This window comes from Pelodiscus sinensis, chromosome 4 (genome assembly GCF_049634645.1).
Source record: "Pelodiscus sinensis isolate JC-2024 chromosome 4, ASM4963464v1, whole genome shotgun sequence".
NCBI lineage: Eukaryota > Metazoa > Chordata > Testudines > Trionychidae > Pelodiscus > Pelodiscus sinensis.
In genome coordinates this window covers 65,818,221-65,842,389 of record NC_134714.1, presented here as the reverse complement: position 1 = coordinate 65,842,389, position 24,169 = coordinate 65,818,221, and the positions used below count along the sequence as shown (strand labels likewise).

General features: G+C 40.9%; 1 protein-coding gene across 1 annotated transcript in view; it reads left to right on the top strand.

The window, feature by feature from the left end:
• The first annotated feature begins 2,759 nt into the window (after positions 1-2,759).
• The window catches only part of SPTBN5 (spectrin beta, non-erythrocytic 5), a 138,800-nt gene continuing 117,390 nt past the window's right edge, over positions 2,760-24,169 (top strand). Inside the window, exons 1-11 of the mRNA XM_075927199.1 lie at positions 2,760-4,187; positions 7,075-7,162; positions 7,888-8,004; positions 11,064-11,231; positions 11,910-12,029; positions 14,505-14,662; positions 16,013-16,241; positions 19,719-20,350; positions 21,347-21,485; positions 22,523-22,755; positions 23,393-23,546. Coding sequence (XP_075783314.1) covers positions 7,894-8,004; positions 11,064-11,231; positions 11,910-12,029; positions 14,505-14,662; positions 16,013-16,241; positions 19,719-20,350; positions 21,347-21,485; positions 22,523-22,755; positions 23,393-23,546 — 1,944 coding nt within the window. The 5' untranslated portion in view covers positions 2,760-4,187; positions 7,075-7,162; positions 7,888-7,893. The remainder of the gene's footprint in view (positions 4,188-7,074; positions 7,163-7,887; positions 8,005-11,063; positions 11,232-11,909; positions 12,030-14,504; positions 14,663-16,012; positions 16,242-19,718; positions 20,351-21,346; positions 21,486-22,522; positions 22,756-23,392; positions 23,547-24,169) is intronic.

Genomic DNA, 24,169 nt, shown 5'->3' with positions numbered 1-24,169 from the left:
AACATATTAAAATTAATGGATCATTTATCTATTTAAGTGAAAAATGTTTTTTTTTATTTATTTGAATCTACTCCAGAAATTCCAGTCTGCCACATCATAGTGCTAGAAGAAAGAGGTACCCTTTTTGCACTCTGTCAGTCTAGGTTACTTAACCAAAGGTTTTTGAGCAAAGCTATAAACATTTGTAGGACGGACACCTGTCAGGGATAGTTTAGGTTTACTTGATCCTGTCTAGTGTAGGAGGATGGACTTCTTGAGGTCCCAGCCCTTCATGTCTATGATTCTACAATATAAACCTCTGATATGAGCGAGGCATAAGGCTAAAGACAAATTTCCTTCACTCATTCAAGTATGTCCTGGAGTGATATAGTGCTATTGAAGTTTGACCGCTTCATCAGGATTGTTTCTTCAAACGGTCCAAAAGCCCACTTTGAGAGGAAATTATTATTATTTCTCCTGGGATAGCACCCTACATACTTTACAACTGTAGTTATATGGCTGCTGAACTGTAAAATGCAATATCATTTGCTTGCTACCAGAAATGATCAATGCAAGATGCGCATCTGCCTTCTCTGGGAATACTCCAGATTTACAGTGGAGTAACGTAGTAGGATTTGGCCCATGGAGACAAATGACTCCCTCCTCCCACAATTTGCTGTGGTCAGAGGCAAAACCTGATTTCTCTGCAATGGGAGCAGCTGGGCCTGGCAGACCTTTATAGAGGTGATTAATTTTTAAAGGGTGACTTGTATATGAAATGAACAAAATTCCATTTCCTTTAACAATACATGCCATATCCCACATTTACCATAAGATTTGCTTCATTAGTTTAAATATGAATCACCGTAGGCCTCCCTTTCTTCAGATGTTGTTCAGGAGTTGACGTGTGTGTGTGTGTGTGTGTGTAGTTCCTCTTACTGTGATGATGTGCGTTTAAAATAGCTTTATTTATTACTACTGTGTATATTTCTATAAACATTGTTGCTCATTGTCCAATCCAATGATTTTAAACAGCGTCAATTAAGACATTCAAGATCTGTAGTGCCCCTAGTGCCCATAGTGTTAACCTTCAGCTATAAAAGCAGAAACTTTGTTCCTTATATTTTATCATTAATGATTAACTCGCGTTTTATGGAAGTGATTATACATATCATAAAAAATCCCTGCCTTTCTATGGTTCATGTGTCATGCTCTGGAGGTTTCCTGAACTGTGACACAGAACTAAGAAAAAAAATATTTTCAATTAAACTAGGATCTCAAATCGATTCCCCATAGAGAAAGGTGTGGACATAAAGATCCAGTTCACCCTTCGTCTGTGATTTGCTATTATTCAAGATAATATTTAAGATAGTTCAGTACAAAGCTAACTGCAGATTTACAAAGGGGTCTCTCTAAACTAGCTGACTGAGCACCAGAAGGGCAGATAAATTCATTGTTAATAAATAATGCACATTGGAAAAAATAATCTCAGCTATAAGTACAAAGTGATGGTGTCTCTGTTAGTTGTTACCAAAGGAGAAAGTGATGTTGGAGTCACTATGAATATTACCCTAATAATATCTGTTCAGTGTGCAGTGGCAGTCAAAAAAGCTAATAAGATTTGGAACCATTAGGAAACATATAAAACAGTAAACATGATAACGCCACTATAGGGCATCCCTGCTATACGTCCAAGATACCTTCCAAAATATGGAAGTATAGCAAAACAACATAAAGTGGGGATTTTTTTCCCCCTACAGCTGACTTCTGTTTGGATGAATTGGGGTTGGGTTTTTTTGGTTTTGGGGCCGAGGAAGAGGGAGGTAGGGGGGATGGGAGGACTTCTAATGCATCAATTCCTACAAGCATTAACAACATTAGTGTGGAACTGATGTATACCAGGATGACGTATAGTGGGGACGCCCTGTATATAAATTCATGGTACACCCATACCTTGAATACTGAATGCAGTTCTGGTTGCCTCATCTAAAAAAGTCATATTAGAATCAGAAAAGGTTCAGAGAAGGGCAACAACAATTATTAGGAATATGGAACAGCTTCCATATAAAGAGAGATTTAAAAGTCTGTTCAGCTTTGAAAAGAGATAGTGAAGGGGGAGATATGATAGAGGCCCATAGAATCATGAATGAGGTGGAGAAAATGAACATGTCCCCAGAAAAATGACTAGGTAGCAGATTTAAAAGAAACCAAAGGAAGTACTTCATACAACTCTCAGGCTATGTCCACAGTACAGGGTTTTTCCGGGAAAAACTCTGCCACATCCAGGGAACGTGTCTGCTCTTCCTCTTTTTTTTTTTTTTTTTTAGGAAGACCAAACGTGATTTTTTGGAAGCCCTGTCTTCCTCCTTCAACAAAAAAGAAGGGCTCTTCCAAAAGAGGAGGTTTTTCTGAAATTTGGCCCAGTGTAGATGGGCCAAATTTTGAAAAAGTTTTTTCATTAGAGGCTATCGGAAAAAGGTATGCAAATTGCAAACGTGCAAATGGGGCTATGCAATTTGCGTACCTTTTCCCAATAATGATAGAAATGTAGCCATGTTAGTCTGGTGTAGCTGAAACGAAAAACAGGACTATGTAGCACTTTAAAGACTAACAAGATGGTTTATTAGGTGATGAGCTTTTGTGGGCCAGACCCACTTCCTCAGATCAAATAGTGGAAGAAAATTGTCACAACCATATATACCAAAGGATACAATTAAAAAAATGAACACATATGAAAAGGACAAATCAAATTTCAGAACAGAAGGGGGGTGGGGGGGAGGTAAATGTCTGTGAGCTAATGATATTAGAGGTGATAATTGGGGAAGCTATCTTTGTAATGGGTAAGATAATTAGAGTCTTTATTCAAACTTAAGTGTAAAGTGTAGAATTTAAGCATGAATGACAGTTCAGAGGATTCTCTTTCATGTGTAGTCTTAAAAGGCCTTTGAAGCAGGCCTTTCCAATAAATCATTGTAGTCTAGACATAGCCACAGTAAGCCTATGGAACTCATTTCATGGGATGTTGTGAATGCCAAAACTGTAACTAGGTTCAAAGACAAATTAGCTAGGTCTGTGGAGGATAGGTCCACTAATGGAGATTAAGCAAGTTGGTCAAAAATGAAACTCCACAAGCTACATGTTCATAAACCCCCAATTGCCTGAAACTATGACTGGATGGCTGGAGATGAATCATGTGAAAGTTACCTGTTCTGTGCATTCCCTGAAACATCTGGCAAGGCCACCATCAGAGATGGGATACCAGGCTAAGTAACCTAATAGAGCTATTCTTATGCTGGACTGACCTAATAGGTTCAGGGGGTAGCCGAGTTAGTCTGTACAGGATAAACTTAAAAAACAACAAATAGTCTAGTAGCACCTTAAAGACTAACAAAACATGTAGATGGTATCATGAGCTTTCGTGGACACAGATAGTTTATTTCAGAGTAGCTTATTTTGAAATAAGCGTGCAGCGTAGACGTACCCGAAGACCAGTGTGCTTTGTGACAATGCTGCCCGGTCACTTCCGAGGTGCTCCAGAGCTGTAAGCTTACTGACATTAGATCATCTGGTCTATCAACGGGAAGTCTAGAAACAAGTGCTTATTTACAGCAAATCACCATAGCAATGCCTTGCCGATGATAGGTAAATATGTAATAATGTGAACGTCCTCAGAGCAGTATCTTGCTAATTACAGCATGCTAATTCCACTTTCACATTTGAGTCAGCTCATTTAAATGACTTTTGAACAATTAGAACCTCTGCACTCTTTATGGAACTTTCAATTTCAAATTCCAGCTGAGATCTCATAGATAGGTTTCTGGGGAGCCTGTGCTCATCAGATCTATTTAACTATGGAGGGCTGTGATTTCTGTACCAGAACACCTGCATCTTGAGGTACCTCTTAGTTTAGTATATCAGCACTGGAGCTGCCCCCTTCCCTGTTTGTTAGCATAACAATCACAGCAAGGCACTTTGTGATAACCTTTGCCCCCACCCCCAGCCCTCACTGTGCTAATGGGTTGTTTCCTCTACAGTCAGTAGAAGGGTTTGCACACAGATTATAAAATACCTTCCCTTTATTATGACAGCCAAAGGTTACTCTGAGTACCCAGGAGGAACCAAATGCAGGAACAGCAGAGTTGGAGTTGACATTTGTTCTCCAGAATGACGGACTTCTGAACTTGAAAGTGGAATCTTTACAAACCTGGGTAAGTCCTGACTATTAATGTTCCTTGGTTTTCTTTCTCTGTGAGGAATAAAGAAAGATGTCACTGTCGTCAAGCTCTATTAGTGGTGCACTTCTTTGCCAGTGCAGCTAGATCTCAGCCTAAAATATGTCTTAATGAGAAGCTCTACTTGTGTGGGGGAAAGAGTGTGTGCTACAATACAAAACTGATCCATATGCTCAGCCTCATCTGAAAACCAACTCCTTTACAGCTTTGTCTGTCTTAATAAGTGTGGGCAATTGTTCACTAGTCAGTGGAATGGAGAGCATGGCAGCAACATGAACAAAAACTTTTTCAATCAGTGTGAACCCTCTTTGAAGCACTATGTGATTGGAGCAAAATACAGGACTATGTAGCACTTTAAAGACTAACAAGATGGTTTATTAGATGATGAGCTTTCGTGGGCCAGACCCACTTCCTCAGATCAAATAGTGGAAGAAAATAGTCACAACCATATATACCAAAGGATACAATTTAAAAAAATGAACACATATGAAAAGGACAAATCAAATATCAGAACAGAAGGGGGATGCGGGGGGTGGGGAGGACGGAGAGGTAAATGTCTGTGAGCTAATGTTATTAGAGGTGATAATTGAGGAAGCTATCTTTGTAATGGGTAAGATAACTAGAGTCTTTGTTGAGACCCCCACGTAAAGTGTCGAATTTTAGTATGAATAACAGTTCAGAGGATTCCCTTTCAAGTGCGGTTTTAAAAGGTTTTTGAAGCAGGATGCAGGTAATTAAGTCGTTGAAACAGTGTCCTTTCTGGCTGAAATGGCAAGAAACTGTTTTTTCTTTGTGATCCTGTCTAATATCTGTTTTGTGGGCATTGATCCTTTGGCGAAGTGTCTGAGACGTTTGTCCAGTGTACATAGCAGACGGACACTTTCGGCACATGATAGCATCTTCCACTATTTGATCTGAGGAAGTGGGTCTGGCCCACAAAAGCTCATCATCTAATAAACCATCTTGTTAGTCTTTAAAGTGCTACATAGTCCTGTATTTTGCTTCAGCTACACCAGACTAACACAGCTACATTTCTATCACTATGTGATTGGAGTGTGAATATCTAAGTATGGTCCATAAAAAAAGAAGAGCCTTCCAACGTGATCTCAAGGAAGTTTTGAAAATGATAAAGGAGCTTTAATATATTTCAGGGAGATTGCACTTCATTGGTAGAGCTTTCAAAAGCTGAAGGATATGAGGAAAAATACACTGTATAAAGAATATAATAAGACATTTAGGTGAAACTATTTTATACAGAATGTATTAACCATGTAGAATAAGATACAGGGGAAGACAAGGAAAAAAGATGTGTTCTGGAGATACCTGAATTTTTACTGCACTTGATCTTGCAGTAGGAGAGGGATTCTCAATCCTTTCTGGGCCTTGCAATAGGGCTCTGGTTCATTACAATTTCCTGCATTCACCTGTTTCTCCATTCTCCAACTTTAGGGTGACCATACTTCCTGTTTGGGGTGGTGGTGTCCCTTTTTAAGCCCTGTCTCAGCTGTCCTAATTTTTTTTTTAACAGAAGTGAGCACTTTTCTTGTTTACTCGTGCAAACTTGCTCAATTAGCAAAAGCAAATGGGACAAACACCCACTGGTGCCAGCCTCACATGTGGGGGCAGACAGTGCTTGGGCAAATAGCAATGCCAGAATTACACAGGGAAGAGGGGCAGGGCATAGGCCAGCCTCATGCAGTGCCCCATTTTCACCTTCAGGAAATATATCCTGCATTCTAAGGCAACTAAGTTATATTTGGGATAGCTGCACAATGGTAGGCCTGGTGTAAGTCATACGGGTTTGGGATTGAAGACCATGCAGGAGAAGGGTGTGGAAGATGAGGGTACGTCTAGACTACCCCGTTTTGTCGACGGAAGTTTTGTCGACAGATACTGTCGACAAAACTTCCGTCGACAAAGAGCGTCCAGACACATTGAGTTCTGTCGACAAAGCAAGCTGCTTTGTCGACAGAACTCCGTAGTCTGGACGCAATGTTACAGGCAATAACACCTTCTGTAGACAGAGTTCTGTCGACAGAAGGTGTTATGCCTCGTAAAATGAGGTATACCAGCGTCAACAAAACTGCTGAGTTCTGTCGACGTTATGTTGACAGAACTCAGCGGTAGTGTAGACGCTGGTATAGTTTTGTCGACAAAAGTCCACTTTTGTCGACAAAACTAGGTAGTCTAGACACACCCTAAGAGACATCAGCTTTTCTGGGAACATCCAGTAGGTCAGCCCTGGGACAGTAGAATTAATTGAAAGACACTTCTTTGGTTAGACATTGTCCAGACAGCAAAGACCTTCGGTACTAGAACTGGTCAAAAGAAAGGAAAACGTGCTTTGTTTTGTTTTTTAAATCAAATTTACAAAAATCCCAATCAGCTTTGTATAACATTTATGAAAATGTCATGGATGTTGTCTCTATTTTTTTTATTTTGGTATTTCAGATTGTATTGTAGTGACTATTTTGGAAAAGCAAAGCAGTGGCAAAGCAGATAACAAGTGGTGACAGAATAACAGAACCTTGCTCATGGGTGACAGGAGCAAAGCTTTGCTTTTAACCCCTTCCTCAAACTGCCTCTAGTCTTAGTCTCATGTGTTAGAGCCAACATAGAATAACATGTAAGTGACTTTCCATGGGCTACTGCTGCATGCACCTCAACATTGCTCTAACCTCCCATACCATGCCACAAGCTGACTTGTGGGTTTTACAATGCTGCCAATATTCCACTCTTCATTGATAACTGTCTGCAAGGCCCAGACAGTAGGAAAAAAAGGAGTTCTAAAGCACAATTCTTGTGCCCATTCCCCCTGTGATTTGTCAATCTAGTTATGTTCCAGTTGCTTCTCTCTTTTCAGTGATCCAATACCAGTTGTCGGTAATTTCCTCTTCTGACTGCATGGTACCAAGATTCCTTGTGGTTTCACAGCTAGGCTGTGCTTCCAGGTAATTCATCATCATTTCTTCCTATACTAATTCTAAAGATAATACAATTAGAAGCCTAAAAAAGTGAATTTCTGGACACTTAAATGTTCTCAAACTTGCCGCTTTTATATTATTTGATTTTTGGAAACCATCCTCATATAGCTGGCAGAGGGTCTGTTACAAAATAGTACCTTTGGCCAGGGAACTCCATTGACAATGATGGATGTATTGACAACGAGGGACTCATCAAAAGAAGGGGCAGGCATATTTTTCATTCCGGCTCCAAACAGTCACCTGATGCCATCAGCTATACTCTGGTCTGAAAGGCAACACCAATACCACCAAATGTCCTGAAAGCAGGTGACTGAGAATGGAGCCATAACACTAGAATAGGTTCTCAGGCAATGTGTTAAAGGCTGGGTTGGCAGCCACTAATGCCTGCAGAGACTGACCCTCAGTTCCCGGTCATCTGTTCTCAGGACACTCTAGGAAGACGCTGCTGGCTTGCAGACTGCAATATACCAAATGGGGTCAAGTGACTTGGAAAGAGAATAAAAAAGGATAATGTGAAAGATGATTGGTCAGTTTGGTATAAATTCTCTGAGTTGTGTATGTGCTTGTGTAGTTTGTGTAGTGAAGGGAGGGGCTGTGTCCAAGAAAAGAAAGCTTAAAAGGTGAAGGGAGTATTGACAGCACCTTGGGAGGAAGAAGGAGTGAATGACTGTAGTTGCTGTTTGTCATCTTAGGTTATCATGGATAAAGAAAATGTACAAGATCACATCAAGCAGCTGCAAGAGCAGCGTATGTCCATGCAGAAGAAAACCTTCACCAACTGGATAAACAATGTTTTCTACAATAACAATGTAAGTAGTCCCTTCTCCTTTGGACTTACCTTTTCATTGCTTTTGCTCCTTATTTACTGTCATTGGATGTATCATAAAAGCAACAGAGACTCCTGCCATATATTTTCACCATACCTAAAAAACAAGCCTTCTGATTTTTTCAAGGTTCAAGTTCCCAGTCTCCCCTGAAGTCAGGGTTCTGACTTGTAGCTTGAGTTGTCTTCCTTTAATCTCTTGACCTTTGTGTGAATTTTCTTATTTTGATTAGCTTCTCTGTGTGAGGTCCTGAATTGCCTAGTTATTATCCCCACAAAGGAATTGCAACCCCCATGAAAAAAACTTCATTTGTAGAATCCATACAATCTAATCCCACTGATCTGGGGCTCGTGCAGCCTCATTTACTATGACTCTCCAATGCAGTCTTAATATGAACTCATTTAAAGTGAAAGAAAGATAGGAGTTGATTGTACAGTTAATAATGCATCTGTGACATTCACAAAAGTGTGTTTCTGTGCAATGCTTCCATATATTTTGGGGCAATTGTTCCAGTTGACCAGACTGGGGACCTCAGAGGTAATACCAGTGGAGCAGCTTAGGTTCCACTCTGTGTTAGACTAATGTGAGCACTATGATCTGCAAGATGTGCAGTGATGACCCATCAAAGACAGATATCTATAAGTTTTGGTGGTTTTAGGGCAGAGCAAGGGGATTGAATAAACATTAGTGTGTGAGAATGATGAAACTCAACCTGGTTCTGCTACCCAAACAAATGAAGAAATTAAGGTGATATCAAAGCACCCTCTATATTCATATGTATTATTTCAGTAAAGTCAAAGATACCTCTGAGGTCAAAAGCTGACTTCAGTCTTAAGCTTCCCTCGCAATTCTCACATCATAAAAGAGTGAAAGAACATCATAAAAGAGAGAGAGAACTTTCAAGCCATATAAGGTACAAAGTTTCATGGGACGCTTATCCATGTCTTCTCAGGAATGTACTTTCAGTTTCTGGACCCATAAATTAAAAATGCTGAATGAAACTATTTTAAATAATATTTGTTTGATTATTACTGCATGATACTGCAAAGCACAGATCTATACAGAAAGGTTCATATCATTTTTAAAATATTTTTATCTTCATGAATAAAACTGGCATAGTACACAACCAAGAGGTTTTTACTTTTTTTAAACGGACATTCTGCAGCAAAAGCGCCTGCTGAACCCATATATAATAGGGCGGGATTTGATCTTTAAACCTGCTTGTTGTTTGGTTTTATTTTCTTCACATGTAATTCTGTTCTATTTCTGATTCCAAAAGCTATTTTTTTCATCTTAAAAGTATGATCCTGTTTGTCTTGAGAAATTAGTAGTTCAGCATCATAATAAATTACCTTAGAATGTTTGGTGGCATCTAATAATGATCCACTTTTATGGGTTAATGACATGGAGACCAAAAGATATTCCCCATGCGTGTTATAATTAGGTTACAGTACACACATGTCATATTGCTGAAGCATAGGGTTACCTCCTTGGTAATAGGGTACAAAAGAACATAAGAATGGTCATACTGGGTCAGACCAAAGGTCCATCTAGCCCAGTATCTTGTCTGTCAACAGTGGCCAGTGCCAGGTGCCCCAGAGGGGGTGGACCGAAGACAATGATCAAGCAATTTGTCTCCTGCCATCCTTCTCCAGACAAACAGAGGCCAGGGGCACCATTCCTTACCCCCTGACTAATAGCCTTTTATGGACCTAACCTCCATGAATTTATCTAACTCTCTTTAAAACTCTGTTATAGTCCTAGCCTTCACAGCCTCTTCTGGCAAGGAGTTCCACAGGTTGACTGTGCGCTGTGTGAAGAACTTTCTTTTATTAGTTTTAAACCTGCTACCCATAAATTTCATTTGGTGTCCTCTAGTCCTTATATTATGGGAAATAATGAATAACTTTTCTTTATTCACCCTCTCCACACCACTCATGATTTTATATACCTCTAGCATATCCCCCCTCAGTCTCCTCTTTTCTAAACTGAAAAGTCCCAGTTGCTTTAGCCTCTCCTCATATGGGACCCGTTCCAAACCCCTAATCATTTTAGTTGCCCTTTTCTGCTTTTGTGTGTGCATCTTAAAGCTCTGACTGTGATGCTTTACTTAAGGCTGGAAATAGTGTTCTATTATAACTCTGAACTGGAATTTAGCCCACTGGGGCTCTTGTACCTTTCAAAGTGTGAGTGCCCACATGGACCCTGGGGCCATGGAGCCTCTGGGGACTCTTGTACATTTCAATGGAGGAACGTGCGCTAGTCCTTATCGACTAATCGAATAGTCAATGGAAATCCCATCGACTATTCAATTAGTTAATCGATATTTAACATCCCCACTACAGATAAATTTGATTATCAGCAAATATGGCAAGAAAAATTCTGGAAAAAGTGAGTCTTTTAGCCTGAGTGTGAATGTGCCTCTTAACACAAAAATATCCACATGTAGGGAAAGTACCTTTTGGCTCCATGTATTGTACATGCTAAGGCAGGGGGTTATATAAGTGGGAATTCAGAAAACATGCTGGGGGGGGCGGGGAGCAGAAGGCCTAAGGAGATGTCAAATCCACTTCGGGCCTAGCTTTAATTATATGAATTAGAAGGGAATATTTCATCTCCACCCCAAAAAGCTCCCAAACAGTCTCCCACTAGAAAACCAAATCAAGTGGCCTTCAGGTGAAACTCAGGAAAAGCCTGCAGGTCTTGCTTGAGACTATGTGGGGAAAAATGGAAATGGAACTGGCCATTGGATTAACAGAAGAGCTGTTAATCCAGTAGCCAAGCATAGAGAACTGGAGCTACCGAACAGCTCAGAAACTGCCAAATCGTACTATACAGCTCCACCAGCCTGCTCAGTGTAGTTTCCATTAACTTTGTAACAGGTCAATTCACAGGCAGAAGGGAAACTAGATATTACAGAGCAGATCTTGTGACTTCAGCATCTAAATGTTCTTTACACCATGCTTTAAAAAAATGAAAATCTGTCAGCCAAGTTCCAGAGCCAGAGGGACCAACTTTCTATTTGCTGTGTTTTGTCGTTGCAGGTGAACATTGTGATAGAAGACATCTACACTGACTTGAAGGATGGCATTTACCTCTTACGATTGCTGGAGCTGCTCTTTGGAGAATCACTGCCTAAACCAAATAGGGGCAAGATGAGGGTACATTTTCTGGAGAACAATAGCAAAGCTATCATGTTCCTCAAATCCAAGGTGAGATGTGGAAGTTGACACTCACCTGAATATTTTCCAAGCTAACTTCAAAATTAAATTTACAGGGGGATTTGCTTGCTTGCTTTTTCCTATATGCTACATAATGAGCTGTTTGTTTAATCTGTCCCTTTCACCTTCTTTCCCTGGTTTCATATTAACCTTCTCTCATAAGGAGTTTCCTTCTCACGTGAGAGAAGAGGGTGGTTCTGCTGCTGTCACTGCACCTTCATTAGTTTGCTCATAATTTCTCAAGCTGCCAGATGCTATCCACCATGAAACTTTTTGATATCCATGTTCTCTCTTGTTACTTGTTAAAGGAATATCTTGTGCCTTTCATTTATTACAAAACAAATGTGATGTAGCACATAGGTACAGGGAAATCCAAATAACCATGTTGACTAACTATATGCAGCATGGAAGTTATAGCTACATAAATATTCTGCTGCTTTGACAGGGTTCTGGGTGGCATCTGAAACACAGAGGACAGAGCCAATAAAAGGCTCGCAAACTATTTAAAGGGATTCAACCCTTTTCCAATATTGTACAGTTTTTGTTGCTTTCTGAATAAGAGCCAAGAGGGAACACATATTTTTGCACATATTGTTTATTATGCAAGTGCCCTCTCCAAACTGGTGGAAACCGATTGCTTTATGCTGAAAGGAATTGCTTGTCTATTAGCAGGTGCAAGTAAAGGTGATTGGGCCTGAGAACATTGTAGATGGGGACCGAATTCTAATCCTAGGATTAATCTGGATCATTATCCTCCGGATCCAGATTTCTTCCATCAAACTTGATAAGGTAAAACAAGGTCTTTGTTCTTCTGATTGCCTATATTTGTTTCAGAGATTTCATAGAGCTCAAGGCTAGAAGGGATCATTATGATAATCTATTCTGACCACTTGGATCACACACACCATAACATTTCACCCTGAATATTTTGCATCTATAAGTCGTGGTTGAACTGGGGTGGAGGTTAAAAAAAATTCAATCTCGATTTAAAGACCGCAAGTGAGGGAGAACATGCCACATCCCTTGCTTAGCTAGTCCAATGACTAATTTTTACCCTCAGTGTTAAAAATATACTTATTTCCAGTTTTGCTATTTTCTGATGTGCTGAAAAGTTTAATGTATCCAACCCACTGGCATACCGGTCATCTGCCGCCTGCAATCATATGATGTTACATTCAGACTCATTTTCCATCACCACTGAAAGTACAGGGCTTAGTTGAGGTGCTGGAGGAGCAGTAACACTCTCTCTGCTAGTACAAGGAATGATAGCCACATGGCTCTTGTGTTCAGCTAATGTGTCTTTTTACCACTGCTCTCTACTGCACTGGCTGATAGCTGCTAAAGGATCTTCATTGTTGACATCACTGGCTAAGTGCATACAGACTCCCTCAGGATTTTTGCATCATCTGCCCAATGCCTTTAAATGCAATCACACAGCTCCCTCCCCTCTTCCTATTCAGTTTCAGACCATTAGGCAGGACTAAGTAACCTTAGAAGACTAACAGATTTGTTCAAACAGTTCTTAAAAACCACCAGTGAGGAGAATTCTACAAGCTCTCTTAAAAGCCTATTCCAGAAGGTGAAAAAGAACTCAGATTTCAGTTGTGCACTGAAGGAAAAAAATCCTTTTTGAGTCTTGAAGGTGACTGACGCCTGAGGTCCCTTTATGAATATTCTCTTAATACAGAGCTGCAAATGTAAGGAGCAGGTTGGCTGCACTGCAGGCAGTCGTGTTCTCCCCGTGAATGATAAAAGAAGGGAATTAACAGGGAGACTCAGATTCATACTTAAGCTAAACTAGAATTTCCATTCACTGATAGCAACATGAGACTTATGACTAAAGCTCCTTTTTAAAAAGGGAATTACTTAACATAGAAAAATTAGAGCAAAAATGTTTATTTCATTTTATTTATTACAGAATTTTAAAAAGAAAAATCATTTCACTTTGAATTAAATAAAATAAAAAAATTCTGCTTTTCTCCCTTTCGTTCCCTTCTTCCCTTCCCTTTTTTCCTCTTGGGAAACCAAATGAAAACTCACACCATTTTGTTTTGAATCATTTTGACCTTTTTTTTTGTTTTTGAACTGATTCAGAACAACTTTTTTTTCTTTCAAATTGTTTAATTTAAAAAGTGGACTTTTTCAAATCATTATAAACATTGTAATGAAAATGTTGGCATTAATCAAGAAGCCATTTTTAATGTAAGATTTTATTTTACAAACTTTGACCCTCCCTACTTCTGAACTATTCAGCAGTTCTGATTTCACCCAATGAAGGTCAATGGTGCATATACACATCAATTTATTGATGTAATATTAAGGGGAAAGTGAAGAAAAACTTAGTGAGTTCATGGGGAAACCCCCATCAGCCATAATTCTAGAAGGATTAAGAGCTTCTTTTGAATTCCATATTCTCTTCTGCTCACACACAAAACTTGAGTCTCTCTTATACTTCATTAGAGAGACCAACACCAACATCACATAAAAAACTAATTTCTGGGGGTGAAGTAGTTATTGGGATTAGGATGAAGATCTACTTCCTTATTTTAATAAATTTCACTGTCATGTCAGCTGAAGATATGGTGTGACTTGTTTCAGCCAAACATGGTGTTTCCCTTATACATTTATGACCCAAAATATTCTTGAAGTACCCTGAAGCTGGAGATTTATTGAATCCCATATACACCTCACTCTTCTGCAAGCCTTGTAAAGCACATTTTTGGAGAAACATTTTCCCTTGTTGATTGGGCTACCTTCTGATCAAGGAAAAGTGCTAAAGACTTGTTTAAAGTCTCCAGGAATCACTTAATGTCTATGATAAATTGGCCAGTGCTGGATTCCTTAGAGATGTAGCCAAATCGAAAGCCAGTAACTTTTAAAATTAAAGATCTAAATTTTGGTGCAGGATACAAGATCATAGCTAAGGAGACAAATAAACTAAGCTGTATGCCTCTCTTGTTTTCCATTAGCTTGTTAAAAAATGAACCAAAAAAGACTTTCTGAACTTTCTGAAGACCTATTTTAGGGTGTCATAATGTAGGGACAGCCTTGTTCAGCTCCAACTTGGTAAAAGCTTTTAGCCTTGACCTTTGACCTTGCCTACCAATTTTAAGACTGATATGAATTTTTGTGGATTTTAGGAAGGGACATAAGTCAATTTTTTAAAAGAAACTGAGTTGCAGCTTTAGCTATGGTGTGACTGCTGTTATTATGAGCAGGAATGTATTGCCTATCCTGAATGTACCGTCCTTGCCCTCCTCCCAGGAGGAATTTGGAGTCCGTGCTGACGTACTGTCTGCGAATGAAGCCCTGCTAATCTGGTGTCAGCATAAGACTGCTAGCTACTCCAATGTGAGCGTGAAGGACTTCTCCAGAAGCTGGTCTGACGGCCTGGCTTTCAATGCTCTCATTCACGTTCACAGGTAAATAGGTGATGTGGGGAGGCTTCAATAACAGCTGATGCCACTGTGTCTTGCTCTAGTATGATCACTTCTGGGGTCTGAATCAGTGGTGCAAGTAGAATCCATTTCTTATGGTATGGTTGGGTCATGAGCTAAAGGGGGCACAAGATCTCCCCACGTAATTTTCCACATGACTCCTCCCCATCCTACAGCCACCATCAGCCCAGGATCCCCATCTGCCCCTGATTCATCTCTCATTACTTGAGAAGGGGAGGAGGGCTCTGACCTCTGGAGACTTTGGAACTGCAGTGGCCAAAGGAGAAGAACATGGGGCTGCCAGGTGGCCTAGTGCAGCCACCTCCTCTGATGCGGCTTTACCACTCCCAGCCCTATCTTCTGGTGGGGCTGCTGTACGTATCTCAGACAGACGCAGCTGCATAGAAGGGCTGAGACCAGGGCTGGACCCTGGCAGTGGTACAACTGCGCCGGAGGAGATGCTGGCATGGGACCACTCAGTGGTGACTCATCATCTCGGCTGGTTTGTGTCCTCTGCAGGAGCAAAGATTCTGCTGCGTGTCTTCAGGAATGTGATTTTACTACCAGTGCCATGCTGGAGAATTGTGCTTTCACTGATCCATGCTGGCAAGCACTGATAGGCGTGGGTAACAATGTCTCCAAACTTGGCTTCTCCTGTTCAAAACACCTGCATGAAGAAAAATACTAGAGAAACATACATTGAATTTGCTTTCTTTGAGCTTCACCTTTCTCTCTGGTTTCAACTGCACTTTCTGAAATGCTATCAATAATGGAGTTTTCTGTGGTCTCAGCTTGCACTTCAGCCCGTCAGAGAGCTTTGGGGAGCAGGCTTTCCCTCTTTCCCTTGCTGCCGTTTTTGAGGGGTAGGGAAATCAGCAGGGAGAAGAAGAACAAAGGGAGAAAAGGGGACTGTCACCTTGGACAGTTCTCCCCTCAGATACCTGTGCTGCTCCATATATTGGCAAGAAGACTTAGAACCTCAGAACTCCTCAGAAAGGGACAAGATTCCCACATTTGAAATTCCTGCCTAGGGAGTGATTGTTTCAGCTGCCCGGGACAACAAGAGGCAGGAGGAAAGCTGAGCACATGCCCCCTGAAGCCAAAGGAAAATCTGTGTGAATAGTTGCTACTGTACAGCCCATAATGAAAAGAGCAGTGATAGGTCCCAGGCGCTACACTGCAGTACATAATGTGCACATACAGCATGTTGTGTAGCTATGTAATGTGTGGAAAGCATAACTCTTCTTGATAGTAACTAATTGGTGTTTTGTTGTTTCGAAATCTAACCCTCCTCTCTTATGTCCTTTGTGTGTGTGTGTGTGTTTCCTCATCCAGACCTGATCTCATCCAGTACAGCTCATTGCTGCGCGAGCAGCCCATCAGGAACCTGAACAATGCCTTCAGTGTGGCACAGAGGCACCTGGGGATCACTAAGCTGCTGGATGCTGAGGATGTGGCAGTGCCTCACCCGGACGAGAGATCCATCATGACCTATGTGTCACTCTATTACCACTACTTTTCAAGGCTGAAGCAGGACCAGACTTTCCAGAAAAGGCTCTTTAAAGTCAGTGCATACCACTTTTCCTATTGCCTTCCAGCTCTCTCAACTGAGCCCTCTTGCTGGTAGCATAAAGTTCAACCAGTTTGGGGGAAAGCCTTACCTCAGGTGAACTGCACAGTCATGTTAACTCAAGCCATTTGCGCAGTGGTTTCAGAGACTTGATTCTATGGAGCCTTCCATAGTCACTTGTCAACAATACAACTGGTGTGAGTGTGTACACAATTCTGTTTGGCAATGACTTATCTGCTGCTATAATCTAGCCTTTCTAAAGGGATCTATCTATATGAAAATTAACTTCATTATTTAGTCATATTTGGTAATTGATAAGTGAGGTGCTTAGTAAGCAGTGAGGCACATGGAGAAGTCATTTAATCTCTACAATAATATAGTTATACAGAAATTTGTGCTGGTCAAAAAAAAATTATCAAAAATTTATCATGGAAAATAGCCTTTTTTCCTAAACAGAAAAAAATCTGGAAAAATGTCTCTGAAATTATGTTTCAGAAGAAATTAGGTTTTCAATCTGATTTGTGTTTTTTCCCTTTTCTCTTCTTTCCCCCCCCTCTTTTCCAGTGATGAGGGGACAAAAGGAAAAAAAATAAGGAAAAAAAACACAAAATAAAAAAAGACTAAAACAAATAAATGCTAGTACCGTATTTAAAAAAAACAAAAACCAAATTGATTTCAGTTCTTTATTAAAAAATTAAATTAATAAGTTTTTTAAACATTTCTCATGGAAAAACCACTGGTATTTTTCACTGGTTCTGGCCAAAATGCTGTGGTTGTTGCAATTACAACTGTTTTCTTTGGGAACAATAACTTTTCTGTTTGCAAAATTCCCTTCCTTTTTAACCAAAAATATAAAGTGAACCCAGAAAGTATTCACCTTTCTATGTGTGCATGTGAGGTGATGAAAATCTGATTTTTAAAAGATGGTTGTACTCTGGCAGGGATATTTTTGCAGCACGGCAGGGACAAAAATCCAAAGCATGATTTTCCTTGTTATGACAAGATTAAAAAGCTTTCTCAGTGGAGGGTTTGTGCTGTTAGCTAATCTGGGATAAAGAGAAGGAGATCCTGAGCTGAATATCAACAACAGCACTGTACTCTTAACAGAGATGTTAGAAGAGAGGAGGACTTGTAGCTTGATTAAACAATGATTGGGCACTACTTTAGACTCTGGCGTGGAAAAATATTTCAGGTTCTTCATTAGACCATCTTATTTCCTCTCTCACACCACTATATTCCTAACATTAGCCAGTTCCACAGTTATAATCTACAGAGCAAAGGTCACATTTGCAGAGTTTCTTCTGGCTTCAGAGTTGCTTCCTTTACATAAAATAGATTATCACTGCAAATGGGAATCTGCCTCAGAAAGGAGGGAACTTTTTAAGTCTACTCACTGTGTTTATTTAGGGTAGCCATTTTGAAAGTCCCTGTTGTCATAGGCACTACTTAGATGAATCACATAAGAACTCAAAGGACACATCTTCATATTCTGGAAAAAGATTTTGGGGTGAATCTACCTTCCTCCACTTTTTAATTTTCTGCATTTTCCTGTTTGTGTTTTTTATTTTCATTGTTTATTTTTCTCCTTGCAGTTACCTACTTTTTGTTTCCCATTATTCTCTCCCCCCTCAGCTTTTTTCCCCCTAGTTTCTTCTTAGAGGTTCTCTGCCATCTCTGTACGCATGCGCAAATAAACACACACACATGAACACACCATAATATCTTCATGTCCTTAGTTCCCTCAGATAGGCAGCTCTGAATTCACTAATAGGATTGAGGAGGGAAGCCTCAATGTGTCAAGACAGCCTGAGAGCAGGGGCTAAGTGGGTGACCAGGGTTGCAGCAGGAATCAATCGAGAGAGGTAAATATCCCTTCCCCCACACGCTTCAGTGACTATGCACTTATTAGGATCCTTCAGCCAGAACTGGGTGCGATGGCAGAACATACAGAAGGGAGCCCTGATGCCACAGGCTGCTTTTCCTGCACTAAAGGTTGGTGCTGTTTCACTCCTCTTCGAGCATTTGGACAGCCACTCTTTTCCAAGTGCACTTTGTGATGGGCAAAAGCAGATTAGAATGTAGCTCTTAGATCTTTGTTCACTTGCAACACCTTCTTTATTAACTGAAGTGTCTGCAGAGCAGAACAGATGGGTGCTGAGTCTCCACACAGAGCAACAGAGACACAGAATGTCATTCTGCATTTGAACAATCATGCAATAGGTTTCAGCCAATGTTAGCCAAGGTATCTTGGGGGCATTTCAGGTGTAGGAGTCACACAGGGTGACGAGGAAGAAATACAATACAAAGCACAAAGAAAAAGGAATAAGAGGTGTATATAAGAGAGATTTGAGTCTCACTCTGATTCACTACAGATTTTACTCTAACCTTTTACTTCAGGAAACCTGAGTCCCAATGCAGGCAACATGGCAAGTCAAATAAATGAGCATTGCGGTGTCAGAGTCTCTACTAGTTGACATTTGCCATCCTCCAAAAGCATTGCTTATTGTGGCACATTTTTCAGTGTCTGTTCAACACAAGTTCAGGAGTCAGTGGCAAGAGTGCTGCTGCTCAGGAACAAGGTGTCTCGGGCTGACCTGAGGTAGAAAGGAGAAGTGGTTGCGATATTTCCATCAAAATGTTGTTTCATTGGAAAAGGCTGACTCACTGAAACTTTTTGTGGAAAAGTATCTATGTTGATGAATTTTTCTTGATGAAGGTTTCTCAGGCCTAGAATGGAATTTGAGGTGAGGGGAAGGCAGACTCCTCAGAATAGCCAAGGCATTTGCCAAGACTGAGAGAAACCCAGGTTCAAACTCCTCCTACAAATTAGGCAGACCACAGAGTTGAACCTTAGTCTCTCACATCCCAGGAGAGGGTCCCTAGCCACTGGCCTATTGGCTATCCTAGGGCACAAATCTCTCTCACTTCCTCTCCATCATTGCTTTTATTTCCCTAAAAAAATTGCAAGATCTTGGGTTTGTTCCAATGTGGAACAAAAACAAATTCTGAAAATAGAATTCTTATTTTGGAGTCCTAAGAGGAAGCTTGCATAGTTCTTGACAACATAATGTCTACCTCTTGCAAGTAGCTAGCATTGTCTATAACTTATATGAGCCTCAAGATTCTTTTGTTTTTTAAAAGGAACTAAAATTAATATTGGTACATGAAATCACTTTATATCCCTTTGCTTAACATGTTTTGGGGATGATCATTCTACTCTTATTGAACATAGCCTGGGAAGTAATTCTCCTTGTCTCTCCTGTGCTAACTGTCTCCATGCTGATTTCATAACTGGATGGACATGGCAACCTGCTGTGTTAAAGAACACTTTCCTTGTCCTGATGGCCACCGACCTGCAGCTCATTTGCATCCTGATTAAATTGAGTTTAGGAGCATGATGCCACATAGTTTTCTTCCTCTTTGCTTCTTTTTGCTGCTTAAACACCTTATGTTTCCATGCTTATGTTTCAGATTCTGCTTTTGCTGAAGGAGATAGATGACTTGAAGTGTCAATATGAGCAGATGACCTCCGAGCTGTTGAAATGGATTAAACAGAAAGTAATAGAGTTGGACGATCGCCACTTTCCCAACTCCATACAGGACATGCGGATGCTCATGGCCAACTTCAAGACCTACCGCACGGTAGAGAAGCCCCCTAAGTACCAAGAGAGGGGCATGATTGAAGCCCACTTCTTCCAGATCAGAACCAAGCAGAGAGCCAACAACCAATGGCCATATCTGCCCCCGGAAGGCAGGACCCTGCAAGATGTGGAGAAGCACTGGGTCATCCTGGAGAAAGCAGAGCACAGCCGGGGAGAAGCACTGCAGCAGGAGATGAGGAGGCTGGAAAGCGTGGAACAGCTGGCCCAGAGGTTCCTGAAGAAAGCAGCCCTGCGTGAGTCATACTTGGAGGACATGAGGAAGGTGATCAGGAAGCAGGACTTCCAGCCAGAGAGCGTGGAGAAGGTGGAGGCTGCCACTAAGAAACTCAAGGCTGTTGTGGCTGATGTACTGCCCAGGGAGCAGCGCTTCAGAGCACTGGCTGACATGGCGGCTCTCATCGCCCGCGAGAACTATCATCACAAGAGCCAGATCCTGAAGAAGTGAGTCATGATCGCAGGAATGGCCAGTACCAGAAACTAAACAAGTTATGATATTAAGTGGATGTGGAAAAGGAAGGAACAAGTAGAGGTGGACAGATTTTTTCCCCACAAAAAATATAAAGCAAAAAGCAAAAAGTTTAATTTTCATTAACATTTTAACTTTGTGTTGAAAAAAGAATCTCAAAAACTGGGGAATACAATTTGGCCAATAAAAATACAAGCCCTGATCTTGGATGGAAAGCTGAAACTTAATCTGAAATTTTTGTTTAGTTGAAAATCAACCTTCCATTTATAGAAAGTTTCAGTGGAATATTTTCAGCCAACCCAACACATCTTTTGGTGTGTGGTTGGAGTGGTTCAGATAGCCACAGATCTTTACAGGCTTCTTTAGATCCCAAATTGGGCTATAAATTGTATGAGATCAGGGCTTCTAAAATAATCAGTAATTCCTAGTTTGGGAGAGGATAGAAATAGATACAATCTTTCCTGTGGTATTTCAGTACTTGTATTTTTTAGACTCAACCAAAGCTGGAACCATCTCTGAAAATAATAAAATACTTAACCAAACTCCACAGAAGGTTTAGTTTTAATTTGAGATATAAATTGAATGGATGTTTATTTAATCTGAGACATTTAAGCGACCATCCCTTTTTTGCGTAACTATTTATTGCCTCAGACAAAAAAGGGTCATAGGACATCATTTATGAAAATGTGTCCACAGTAATGCTTAAACAAGGTTAATCATATTTTACATGTTAACCAAAAAGGTATCTTCCACAGGACCATATTCATTGAAGGGATTTAGTGTGCCGAGCCATGTGACCAGTGTATGCTTCATTAGACACATACACTGGCTATGACTATAGGAACCCTTGGTGTTCATTTAACTCCTCTCAAATTGTAAGCCCCATTTGTCAACAGGGTCTTTCCCCATGCTCTCCAAAGCATCAGATCCTCATGGATGTATCATTCTTTTTTCTCCTCCCTTCTTTACAGGCAAGAGGACATAGCCCAACAATGGCAGGATCTACTGGATCAGCTCCGGATACAGGAACACACTCTGGGAGCAATGCAAGAAATTCAGGGCCTTCAGAGGGAAATTGATACCATTACAGAGGAACTAAAAGAACTGCAGGTACCTATCTCCTCTCCATCGGTGTGTGGGCTGTGCATACACTTTGTACGACAGCCAATGTAAGTAATTGCAGAAACCCCATTATTCCAGGGACAGTTATGGTTGCAGTGTTTATAATGTGCTGGGAATTGAGTGTATTATGGGTAGAATTTTCAAAAGTAAGCAGCTGAATCCATATTAAAGCATCTAAATAAAAAATGTCCTGATTTGTAGAAGTAACCAATCACCACAATTCAAACCGAAGTCACTTAGTGGAGATAGCTGGTGTTTAAGACGCCATTGTGTGGTGATTGGTAACTGTTGACGGTGTAATGGCAACCACTGTAAATATATGGTTTTGCCTTGCTCTCTACTGTGCAAGAAAGCAAATACAATGGATTATGCTAAACATGAAATATAAAAACCATTTTGTTTATGGACCCAGCAGTTTATGTAAAATTGTGAATTGGAAATTGGAGACAGTGACTTGCAATGCATTCTGAGCCCTACTTCTTGGTCAGAAAAGAAAATATTTTTCACCAGTTATTATTTCCACTAACAGGACACTTGCTTCCAAAACCAACTATGGTCGTCAGAGGAAAATGATGCAAGTCTAATGCACTGTAAAAGGGGAGGGCCCTAGAGTTCTTCAGAGAGAAATGGAATCAAGCACATTGTAATCAGGAATATAGAAGTTGAGTCAGTGGGCATGGTAAATGCTAGACACAAGGGCATGTCAAACACTGAAAAGTGATTCCCTCACATCCAGTGTGGCAGATAAAAGCAGTGGACTGTGGGTGATATCTAGTGAATTGAAAGGCCAGGACTGGCTGTGAATTTCCTTCCAATCAGCCAGTTAGTGCTTCCTCTGAGTTCAGACCACATACCCATTTACTCATTTAGAGTCCAATCCAACACCAGTCAGGGCCAATGGGAGTCCTTCTATGGATTTCAGTGGCTTGTGGATCAAGCCTTGAGATCCCTGGACGGCATTGGCTGCACACACATGGGAGAGGATAAGAACGTAATGCTGATAATGTCTCACTTTTGGTTTGCAGGTACTAGTGAAGTCTCAGGATTATGGAAAGCAGCTCTTGGACGTTGTGGATTTGCTGCAGAAACACAATTTGGTTGACTTCCAGCTCTCTTCCTATGATGCCAAAATAAGGTACATCACCCAGAGGTCAGAAGAGGTCACCAAGGGCAAAGCAATCAAGTCAGAGGTGCTTCATGCCAAAGTTCGGATGCTCCATCAGCTGTACCGAAACCTTGCAGTTCTCAGCAAATCCCGGTAAGGCTCTCCTCCTGGCCCAACTCTTTCTGATTAGAATGGTGGGTCCTTTCAAAATGGAAATAATGGTGGCAAGGGGGTGGGGGAATCTAGACTTTCTAATTTCTCAACATATATAATTTCTCCAGGTATAACAGAGGCAGGTGCATTTTCAGCCACTGAGTAATGTTTAATGCTGACTCTTCTGTTTGGGTCCAGAAGAGGAGGAAATAATCACAGAGGGAGCTGATCGAAACACAGCTCCCTGCTGTGCTCACTTCATTGTTCAAGCTTCAAAACTGAAACTAGCATGAAAGTGATTGGGGCTGGCAGGAGTGCTCAAACATATGAGGAGATAGTACAGCCCATTGACCTTAAGAATAATCATCAGCTATTGTAGATCAAGTGGGAACTTCAGTGTCCTGGTTGTGTCTATGTGATCTGGACCTGGTACGATGCATTGTCCATCTCCGTGGTTGAGAGTGGAATTTGGCTTCCCAGTGTTTCTGCATTCAGCCATGACTCAGAAGTGCCACGGGAATTCAATCTCTGAGTTTTCTGCAGGCCTAAAGCCCTTTAATCAATCTATTCTCTGTTTCTACATTGTACCTGAAAACTCACTACTGACTGAGCTATGCTGCTTTTTATCTGGTATTAGACAATCCCAGCTACAGGAAGCATTGAAGCTTTTTGAGTTTTACCGTGATTGTCAGGCAGAAGAGTCATGGATCTCTGAAAAATGGCAGCTAGTGAGGACAGCGACATTAGGACGAGACCTCAGTCAGATTAATGCCTCCATTCAGAAGCACAAGGTACAGTCTTTTGTAGACCAGTGTCTGTTCTTTATATTGAATCTTGTCTTCCATCATTCATTTAAACCAATTGCAATAGCATTTAATCCTCAAATTAAGGGTGCTGGCAGGCTTTTGGGACCTGAGACACCATGCAGCTTAGTATTACCCTCCCTGGCTACGTCTACACTGGCCCCTTTTCCGGAAGGGGCATGTAAATTTCACTAGTCGTCGTAGGGAAATCCGCGGGGGATTTAAATATCCCCCGCGGCATTTAAATAAAAATGTCCGCCGCTTTTTTCCGGCTTTTAAAAAAGCCGGAAAAGAGCGTCTACACTGGCCCCGATCCTCCGGAAAAAGTGCCCTTTTCCGGAGGGTCTTATTCCTACTTTGAAGGGCACTTTTTCCGGAGGATCGGGGCCAGTGTAGATGCTCTTTTCCGGCTTTTTTAAAAGCCGGAAAAAAGCGGCGGACATTTTTATTTAAATGCCGCGGGGGATATTTAAATCCCCCGCGGATTTCCCTACGACGACTAGTGAAATTTACATGCCCCTTCCGGAAAAGGGGCCAGTGTAGACGTAGCCCCTTTGTTTAATATGGGATTGTGGATATGCAAGACAAGCAGAGTGATGCTCAGTGTGCTA